At 35.0% G+C, this 9,901-nt stretch overlaps 3 protein-coding genes across 7 annotated transcripts in view; 2 read left to right on the top strand and 1 right to left on the bottom strand.

Moving 5' to 3' along the window:
• The first annotated feature begins 918 nt into the window (after positions 1–918).
• On the top strand, positions 919–4,436 carry dnlz (DNL-type zinc finger). Its single transcript, XM_024298757.2, has 3 exons — positions 919–1,284; positions 1,381–1,520; positions 3,840–4,436. Exons 1-3 carry the CDS (start codon positions 979–981, stop codon positions 3,994–3,996), a joined length of 603 nt encoding a protein of 200 aa, XP_024154525.1. The 5' UTR covers positions 919–978; the 3' UTR covers positions 3,997–4,436.
• A 68-nt stretch (positions 4,437–4,504) lies between these two features.
• On the top strand, positions 4,505–7,072 carry uck1 (uridine-cytidine kinase 1). Its single transcript, XM_024299007.2, has 7 exons — positions 4,505–4,748; positions 5,153–5,312; positions 5,400–5,496; positions 6,282–6,424; positions 6,490–6,584; positions 6,652–6,700; positions 6,781–7,072. Exons 1-7 carry the CDS (start codon positions 4,659–4,661, stop codon positions 6,966–6,968), a joined length of 822 nt encoding a protein of 273 aa, XP_024154775.1. The 5' UTR covers positions 4,505–4,658; the 3' UTR covers positions 6,969–7,072.
• Positions 7,073–8,454: 1,382 nt separating this feature from the next.
• The window catches only part of rapgef1b (Rap guanine nucleotide exchange factor (GEF) 1b), a 44,683-nt gene continuing 43,236 nt past the window's right edge, over positions 8,455–9,901 (bottom strand). For all 5 annotated transcript variants that reach the window (XM_024298998.2, XM_024298999.2, XM_024299004.2 and 2 more), the window contains one exon: positions 8,455–9,483. In XM_024298998.2, coding sequence (XP_024154766.1) covers positions 9,324–9,483 — 160 coding nt within the window. In that variant the 3' untranslated portion in view covers positions 8,455–9,323. The remainder of the gene's footprint in view (positions 9,484–9,901) is intronic.

Below are 9,901 nucleotides of genomic sequence, written 5' to 3'. Positions count from 1 at the left end.
GAAGCAGATGCTTTTGAAAATGTACAACACATATCTATCTGTATATTTGTAATAGATTTCCAGTTAAAAATAAAAATCATTTTGTTTATAATCTAACAATCATTCACAAATAAACTATATTATAATGGGCTCCGACATGTGTAAAAATAAATGGAGAAGCCAAGAAAGAAAATCTAATTCAATGGCAAAATTAAATTTATAATGCAGCCAGGAAGAAAAAAACAAACAAAAGTAAAAGTATATATACATAAAAGGAAGCTACCCTATTTGTTTTATGATATGAAAATCATTTGTAAGATTTTAGTCTTACCTTTAAAAGTTGCAATTACAAGAGAAGTGATTGAGAATGTATTTATTGGTCTAAATAATGCAAATCTTCCTTTTAAACTCATCTATAAAATCTGGAATTACAAAACACATTATTGACAATTTATTGATTTGCTATTATAATTATCTCACATTTAACCTATATATATATAAATAGTTACAAAAAAGGTAAGTAAAACAATTCTGATCTTAAAAATCAAATTATATTTATAAGTAGCATAATAGGAGGTCACTTTGCATTGCCTCAAACTGGGCATCCAGGGATTAAAAAAAGAGAAGAATAAATAGGGAATCAAAAATTGTGAAAAAAATTTGATTGTAGGTCTCCCTCTGTTGGTTATGTGGAAAGTAAAACCTTACACACTAAGTTTCCTGACAGTAAAGTCTAACTAGTTACTACTTTGTGCTCTTGAAAGCAAAACAACTTTTAAAAAAAAGCTATAAATATATGAATTGATAAATAAAATAGTAAATGTCATTTCACATGCTTGAATGCTAATTTAATAATTTTGTTAACTGTTCAAACAAAAATCTCAGTTTATTGTTTTGATTAAAAAAAATCACAGACTTTATTTTGAAACGGCAGGGGTGTGTGACGTCATCAACGTGCGTCCAGAAATCGTGATTCCCCTCAGCGGTCTAAACACAAACATGCTTGCCTTACAAAAATGTCTTAATTTTACGCGAGTAAATAAATCGAATCACATTACTGGGCCAATATGGCGATATTTCTATAGTAGTTTAACTGTAACAAAAGATCGCTTTTGCGTTTCGAAAATCCGGACCAAATCCTTCTGTGAGTTTCAAAAGCGAAGCTTGTTTCATCATTTTCTCTCTGCGAACCATCGCGTTTCTCGTCTCAGCTGCTCCAGAGGATTTTTAACTTCACTGGCGAACAGAAAAGATGCTGTTGGGAAAGTCCAGTCAACACACTATCATCTGATTTACACATGCAAGGTATCAGCGCTGCAGCTGTTGGCTTTACATCGTATGTTCTGCTTCATTTAGTCTGGAAGTCCAGTGTTTGACCTTTATTTTGTCCTTTACTTGCAGGTTTGCTCCACCAGATCCACACAGAAGATCTCCAAGGTGGCTTATCATAAGGGTGTCGTCATAGTGACATGCCCAGGATGTGAAAATCACCACATCATCGCTGATAACCTCGGCTGGTTTTCAGATCTGGAGGGCAAGAGGTTGGGTTCATTTTTCCAAAAAACACTTTAAATATAGTTTTTTTTTCCAATTCCTAATGATAAAAAAAAGACAATATTTTTTTAAAAAATTGTTATCGAAGTCTAATTATCAGTAGTAGGTGATGGTAAATTTCAAATCATATCATTTTTTATTTTTTTTATTTTATTTTATTTACCTTTATTTAACCAGGGAAGAATACCGAAAAGCCATTTTCCCAGCTTCTGTCCGAACTCTTGGTAATGTCGCAGGAATTCTTGTGATCTTAATGAATACTGACCAGTTTGGTTTGATGTAATTACAGAGATGTGAAGGGAGCAAATGCAAAATACCTTTATATATTAACACGTACCAGTGTGTAAGTCTACGGTGTTTCAGTGCTGACCAGCCCACACATGTATAAACTTCACAGTGGTGAGTGAAAGGCTTACAGTTAAGAAGAGTGATATACAGAGTCCAGAAGTTTCAACACTTGATTTGGGGCATTTATATAAATAAGATCTCCATAGTCTAAAATTGATTTTAAAAAAAGTGGCCTCAACTAGTTTTTCCTTGCATTAAAAGAGAAACATAACCTGTTTCTGAAATAAAAAAACAAATTTCAATCTTAATTTCTTTACCAATTGGGCAATATGTTCCTTGAATTTAAGATTGTCATTGATTAAAATGCCAAGGTATTTAAAAGATTTAACTGTCTCTATTTTTGTCCCCTGAAGAGTGAATACTGTGTGATCAACTTGCGCAGTTTTCTTTGTTTTTGAAAAGAGCATTAATTTGCTTTTGTTTGCATTTAGAGAAAGCTCGAGCTTTAGAAGACTGTCCAGAATAACATTACAATCATTTTGTAATGCAGATACACTTCCCTCAAGAGATTTGTTGGCATTTGCGAACGTGACACACAGTAAAAGGCTGGAAGTGAAATATGGAATTATCTGAAGATTACGCTTACAGGACTGGTTGAATTGATGGGTTGTGTAGAAGATATAAAATGTTGGTTGAAACAATTTAAAATTTGAATAAATATTTGATGAGTCCTGAACTATATAACTGGGCAGTGCCCGTAAATTATTCTCAACTGTTAAAGATTTGATGGTTTTCCGAAACCTCTTAGGATCATTTAGGCTGTCAGTTGTAATTGACAGATACAATTTGGACTTGGCATTTTTAATTTGGGAAAAACATTTATTTTGTAATTTTCTCAAAACCTCCCAGTCACATTTTGAACCAGTTTTCCTGCTTTTGCTCATGCAACATTTCTTTCCTGTAAAGCTGTGAAATTTCCTGTAAAATTTGGCTTTTGGAACATATTAACTGCTCATTTTTATTGGGTTTCTTTGGAAATGTTTACTTTCAGTGGTAACAAAATGCTCGCTATCATTCAGATTTCTAATTTTTTTCATGAAAATAATTCGGAAAAGAGATATTTATTCATAAAATGCCAATTTTAGTGAACTCTTTCCTTAATTTTTCCTCACCAATTCAGTATTTAGACAGTAATACCAGTTTTTATGATACTTCAAGTTTTCAATCATCCAACACATTTGTATATTAAACCATGTTAACACAAGTACAAAAGCATTTTAGATAAACTTGATTGTTATTAATAAAACAAAAAATCAACTTTACTCCTTCTTTCCTTGTGTGAAATAGTGATTACATCACAATAGAACAACTTGTTGGATCACATTTCATAGCATCCATCAAGCATTTTAATTTACTGACAATGACTTTTCAGAGGGGAATTTTTGCTGTCTTTTGTTTGCAAGATTGTTGAAATGAAGCCATTTTGGAGAGTTTTCATACATACACTTTTGCCAAAATGTCTCAATTAGATTCAGATCTTAGATTAAGCAACGTCCACTTAATTAAAAATAGTGATGATGAACTTTTTAAAAAAAAAAACTTTCAAATTTATTTAAGTTTGCAAAAAAAAAAACGTATATAATTCAAATGTCTTTAATACTGTAAAATCAAAATGGCTTTTTAAAATTAAACTGTTATCTGACACTCATTTTTTAGTAATTTTCAACCAAAATGTTTTCAACCAAGAATGTTTCTTCCCTCATTTTACTTTAATTGTGACATGTAAGTAAGTAAGTAAAGTTTATTAGTATAGAACCCAGACATGGTCACAAAGTGCTTCACAATAAAAGAAAACAGAAAATAGAACCACAATTTAAAATAATGAAACACATTTGTTATTTAAAACAAAATTTGGCAAAGTAATATTGAAAGTTTTTCAATAACTTACCTTGATATAAATGATTTAGAACATTTCCAGTAGTCTGAAAACTCCTGTAATCAGTTTCCTTTTTTCGTAGAAACATCGAAGAAATCCTTGCGGCCAAAGGAGAGACGGTGAAAAGGGTTGACGGGAGCGCAGCTTTGGAGATAGTGATCAGTGAAGGCAGCAAAAACCAGTCACAACAAGAACACAACACAGAAGAACCCGAAAAAGATCCAGCAAAGCAGGAATAATGACTTTTTAATTCATGTGCAGAATTTGAGATGATGTGATTTATTTTTCTAATAAATAAAAAAAAAACGTTTTAAATCATTTTTTTCTTAACTGCTGAGTCATTTCCAAGTGAACAAGCTAAGCTCACACATTGATGTGCAAAACATGACAAAAACACAAAAGGATTCTCAACTTCCTCATCTATAAAAGAATAGAAACTATATTTTCCCCACATAAAAAATGCTTTGATTATCTAAGGGGAAACTGGAGTATTTGTTTTTTTCTTTCTTATGGTTCAGTTTTGTGTGTTTCTGGATATAAGTAAAAAAAATAAAAATAAAATAAACCAACTGGAAGGTTAAAGTATATTACGAAAATGTATAATTTGCAACAATAAAAGCTTTAGTTTCAAACGTAAACATTTATTTTAAATGAATAATATTTTTCAAGGTTGTTTTTTTAATAAAAAGTTGTCATTATGAATAATAACATCATATTTCGTTTATTATTGTTGCTGTTATCGTTGTCATTATCAAAGAAAAGAAAGTAAAAATATCAGTGGAAAAAAAATCCAATCTCGCGAGATCAACATTTTGCTCCTGCTTGCCATACGCATGTTTATTGACGCCGTAGGAACTCCGCAGCCGCATATCTAAGTTTTGTTGCCTCCTCGTTCAAATTCATGGATTCCCCTGGAGCCCTAGACGAGACTGAAAGGCCAAGACACCGGCCTTTCCTGATCGGGGTTAGCGGAGGAACAGCCAGCGGCAAGGTCAGTCACTTTAAACGTGACGTTAGCATCTCGGCCGGTTAGCCTAGCTTGATCAAGAGCGACGTTGTTTGGTTGTCAAATGAATTGACACGCCCACTTTCCTAAGAAATCCTATTATTCTGTTTTTATTCTTTGTCAAAATTACTTTAAGATAAATAAACTCAAGTCTATGCATTTTAAATAACTTTTAAGTTATCCAGTAGGACAAAAAGAGCCACTTCCTTTTTAGTGGAGTCAGCTGATAAACAGTGAAATCAGGTCATGGATGCAGCACTGAACTTCACATTAGAACGTGAACCTTACGCTGTTTGTTTACCTGATTACAGCTGATTTGTTTGCCTTTGTTTAGTCATCATGTTGGGTTTTGACCAGAAACAAGTGATGAATTATAATATCTGCTACAGTCCACAGTTTGTGCCAAAATCATGGAGCTTCTGGGTCAGAACAAGGTGGACCACCGCCAAAGAAAGGTGGCCATCATAAGCCAGGACAGCTTCTACAAGGTTCTGACCCCAGAACAAAAGGCTAAAGCCCTGAAAGGGCAATACAACTTTGATCATCCAGGTAAATGTCAATCTTTCATTAAGCTATCATAGCATCCCAGCTATGTATTTCATGTGTCAGCTTTTAAATAACTTTCTTTTCTTGCAGAGGCTTTTGACAATGAGCTCATGTGCAAAACCTTACAGGACATTGTAGAAGGGAAGGTGGTTGACATCCCAACATACGACTTTGTGTCCCATTCCAGGTATCCTACTCTTTATACCAGGGGTGTCAAACTCAATCACACAAGGGGCCAAAATCCAAAACACACCTTAGGTCACGGGCTGAACAGGACAGACATTTATTGAACACACTAAAACTAAATTTTTAACTTTAAAAATGTAACGTTTTAACATAATGAGGAACTATATAGCATTACCTGTAATAATGCTAGTGTGAAATGCTATAAGCTGAATTTGGCTGAAGATGCTAGTGTTATTAGTTGAAGATGATGAAATTGATAGCTGAAATCGCTGAAGCTGATAGCCTCTAAAATATTAGCTAAATGCCAAATTAGCATTAAAAAAAAAGTAGGGTAGCGAAAACAGCTAGTATGTAGCTGAAATATTAGCTAAACTCAAATAGCACAAAAAATAAAAAATAAAAAAAGCCTTAATTAGCCAAAACAATTATCATGTAGCTGAAAAAATAGCTACACTCCAAAATATCCTAAAAAAATCTTAGTAAATGCCAAAATAGTCCAAAACGTTAGCAGAATGCCAATTTTTAAAACTTTAAAACTGTAACTTTTTTAACATAATTATGAATAAAAAAATGCAGGAATATTATTCCAGAATAAATCAACTTAAATAACTTTCAATGTTTTACTGTCCATATAAATATATTTTTTCAAAATTATACCAGTTAGAAATGAGTGCAAGATAACATCAGGCCATTTATAACAATAAAATAAAATTATATGGAGGGCCGGATATAATTACCCGAAGGGCCGGATCCAGGCCTTGACTTTGACACTTTATACGTTCACAGGTTGGAGGAACGGATCATCGTTTATCCAGCAGATGTGGTCCTGTTTGAAGGGATCCTGGTTTTCTACCCCTTGCAAGTGCGTGAAATGTTCCACATGAAGCTGTTCGTGGATACAGATTCAGACGTCCGACTGTCCCGCAGAGGTATGGATCTTTCATCGTTTAATTTTCTTTTGAATGCACAATCAATAAACCGATTTTCCCTACAGTCTTGAGAGATATGAGCAGGGGGAGAGACTTGGAGCAGATCCTCAGTCAGTATACGACGTTTGTAAAGCCTGCTTTTGAGGAGTTTTGCTTGCCTGTAAGTATACAATTAATTAATTGATTTTTTCCCCCCTTTATTTTCACTAAAAATTGTCTCTATTCAGACAAAGAAGTATGCAGACGTGATCATTCCAAGGGGAGTTGACAATATGGGTAAGTCATTTTAAAATAAGCCAACGCCCCCTAGTGGTGAGAATAATTAGGGAAAAAATAACCAATTTGTGTTTCATCAGTGGCCATCAACCTCATAGTGCAGCATATTCAAGATATTCTCAACGGGGACATTTGTAAGTGGCAACGCGGATCAATGAACGGCCACGGACGAAGTTTCAAACGGACCATAACGGAGCAGAACGACCTGCAGAATGGAGCCTCTTCAACAAAAAGAGTTCTGCTGGAGCCCAGCACGCGGCCCCACTGATAGGGAGCGGGTTGTGTCGGAACTGCGAGTACGAGCTTTTAAATTTCACTTGCTGCTATTGGTGTGAGCAGAACGGAGAGGAAAAATGTCTTTTAACCTCGTTACTGTTGTTTTTTCCTTTTAACATTTTTTTTTCAAATATTTGAATCAGTGTTACACTGTAGTCGTAAGACTCGGTTATAAATAAGTCATCCGTTGACGTAAATGTAGGACATGGAGTATAAACTTAAGAAAAGTCTAAAAGTAGGTCAGAATTTTTCTCAAAAACAAGGAGCTGCATCTAATTTGAGCCTCCACTTTTTTGAAATTTCTCTAACAAACTAGAGGAAAATTGTGCATTTTGTGGTACAAACATTAAATTTGGTATGGATGTACCTCAGGAACCCTTCTTTCACGTTTGCCATAAGAAAAACCCAAAATGTCGGCCATTTTTAAAAAGATGACAGCCATTCACTTGTTGTTACTTAAATATTGAATGTATATTCACGCCAGTCTCAACAATATATGCTGTTAATGAACAAAATCCGGTCATTTTTCATTTGAGGGGTACGTACAGAATATTATATAGACTTTATACTCTTAATTTCTTGTAGCAAACACGATTTTAAGGAACATCCTGGCCAAATTTGTTGTTTGTACAGTTATTTTTTTAACCGATTCCACTAATCTTCACCCACTCAGAGGAATTTTGGGTTTTTTATTAGTAAAATTAAGCTCAAAATCTGCATTTCTGAGAATTTCTTCAATCAAATTGTTGTGAATCAGAAGCAGATGAAAAAAAGATCTTATTTGTGATGTGGAAACAAACTGAGCAAATCAGACTAATTTCGAATGAACGACAGCCGCTCTGCAGAAACTATGACCTAGAAGACAACAGTTTTTTTTTATTTTTAATTTTTTTGGACTGAAAACAGCATAATCACAATAGCTCCAAAGAGGATCGGAGCGGGTGATGATGTTACTGATTAGTGCGATTTCAAAGAGGAACAATCTGCAACCATTTTGACTTTTGCTTCAGAATTTAAGTAATTTGATGACCTTACAAGCACCAGATTACTTTAGAAAATAGCTCATATCAAATAGTACTTGAAGAAAATGTAATTTGTTTCTCTAACATACTTTTTCTTTAGTTATCTTTATTTAATATTTCTAAAAGTATTATGTAATAACATGTATTTAGTCCTGCTTTTGCATGTAATAATCTGCCTTAACTGGTAGTCTTTTTTATGACTAGTATTTTAAAATAAGTTAAAATTGTTCACACAGATGTATTAATCTTGCTGCCTTTTTTTTAGTTTAGGGATAAATTCTTAAAATGAATTTAGAGCAGGTATAAACTAAAGAAGTAGCTTATTTTCATTAATTAAATCAACGCCTTCCTCTTTTTTCTTAATTTTTACACTCACTGTTTCTGAAGCAAATAAAAGAAAGTGATAAACTTCTGTGTTTTTGTGTTATTGGAACAGAAAAAAAAGAAGTTTCCATCATTTCTAGAAACAGAGCTGTTTGTTTTTATTCGAGAGCACAGTGTGATGTGTCGGTTTAAACCCGAAATGAAATGATTTACTACAGCACATGTTGGAATGACACGCACACAAACGTCACTGAGGACTTCAGTCGCACTCCTTCACACACACACTCACACAGCTGGAACATGATTGTGATTGGCGGATGGTTCTCTACTTTAACACTGCACCCGATGATTCAGTATGACGTACATAGATCACAGCATCTTTAGTAATTCATCTTTTTGCTTTGCTTTTTTAGTGCACATACATATATGGCACTTGGGAGAAGCTAAGCTATTCTTATTAGCATAAATGTCCTTTTTAAGAACAAAAGGAGCACTGTATATAATACATGTCATAACCATACATGATTCTTACACAAAATGTTTCAAAACAAAGTCATCGCTTCCAGTCTATAATGGTCATCCTCTCGTCAGAGTTCGGCTTCCCTTTAGAGGAAATCAGGAGAAGATGACCGGCGAATGGCACATACATGAGGAAGAGGAGGGAGGGATTTGGACAAATCATGAACAATTTTGCTCAATTGAGTAGGTCCTCTCTAAAACAGAGTGCAGGGAGCAGACTTTGGTCATTTCTGTAGCGTCTCCCCCCGTCTGCTCGATGCGATTCCTGTCGTTGGTGAATCTCCCGATCTACCTCCCAGAGCTGCACTTATCCCAAATAGAACCTCCCAGAAGTGACGGAGCTCTTTGTAAACCTTTATCGACGCTTCAGTTTGTTCTGAAGTCTCCGTTAGCTTTCGTTCACGGTCCGTGGAAAAAAAAAAAAGTGGAATTAGTGTTATGGAGCACAGTTGGAGGTCGGTGTTGGGGAAAGGGGGCGGGGCTCACAGGCCCAAGTTCTTCTCCTCGCGCTCCGTCCTGCGCCTGGTAATGTTCCTGGGCTTTATCTTTAATGACAGTTCCCACAGAGCCTCCTCAGCCAGGTGGTCGCTGAAGTCGTTGAAGAAAGAGATGATGTCTTCGTTGCGCTTTAACTCATAATGCCTGAAGTTCAGTCAAGAGAGAAAACACACACAGCTCAAACTTCAGGTTCATGATTTCAAATTTACATCATAAAATAAGGAGTTTCTAGGGGTGCGACTTACATACTATATTTGCAAAAGTATTGGTATAAAATCAGAATCAGGTGTCCTAATTACCTGGTCCCAGGTGCATAAAATGAAGCACTCAGACTGTTTTTACCAACATTAGTGACAGAATGGGCCGCTCTCAACCTGGAACCCATAACAGGATGCCACCAGGGCAACAAATCCAGTCGTGAAATTTCCTAAATACTCCACAATCAGCTCCATTATAACAAAATGGAAGAGTTTGGGAACAACAGCAACTCAGCCACGTGTTAGGCCACGTAAACTGATGGAGAGGGGTCAGTGGATGCTGAAGTATAAAAGATCGCCGACTT

This window comes from Oryzias melastigma, linkage group LG12 (genome assembly GCF_002922805.2).
Source record: "Oryzias melastigma strain HK-1 linkage group LG12, ASM292280v2, whole genome shotgun sequence".
NCBI lineage: Eukaryota > Metazoa > Chordata > Actinopteri > Beloniformes > Adrianichthyidae > Oryzias > Oryzias melastigma.
Note: the sequence above shows the minus strand (reverse complement) of the source record. Positions and strands in the feature narration are given on the sequence as shown.

Excerpts from the sequence above, each read along its gene's own strand:
- dnlz (XM_024298757.2), top strand. The coding sequence starts at position 979 with ATGCTTGCCTTACAAAAATGTCTTAATTTTACGCGAGTAAATAAATCG. Across the intron at positions 1,285-1,380 it reads ATCTGATTTACACATGCAAG|GTTTGCTCCACCAGATCCAC; the intron begins GTATCAGCGCTG and ends CTTTACTTGCAG. Across the intron at positions 1,521-3,839 it reads TCAGATCTGGAGGGCAAGAG|AAACATCGAAGAAATCCTTG; the intron begins GTTGGGTTCATT and ends CTTTTTTCGTAG.
- uck1 (XM_024299007.2), top strand. The coding sequence starts at position 4,659 with ATGGATTCCCCTGGAGCCCTAGACGAGACTGAAAGGCCAAGACACCGG. Across the intron at positions 4,749-5,152 it reads GAGGAACAGCCAGCGGCAAG|TCCACAGTTTGTGCCAAAAT; the intron begins GTCAGTCACTTT and ends TATCTGCTACAG. Across the intron at positions 6,425-6,489 it reads CGTCCGACTGTCCCGCAGAG|TCTTGAGAGATATGAGCAGG; the intron begins GTATGGATCTTT and ends TTTTCCCTACAG.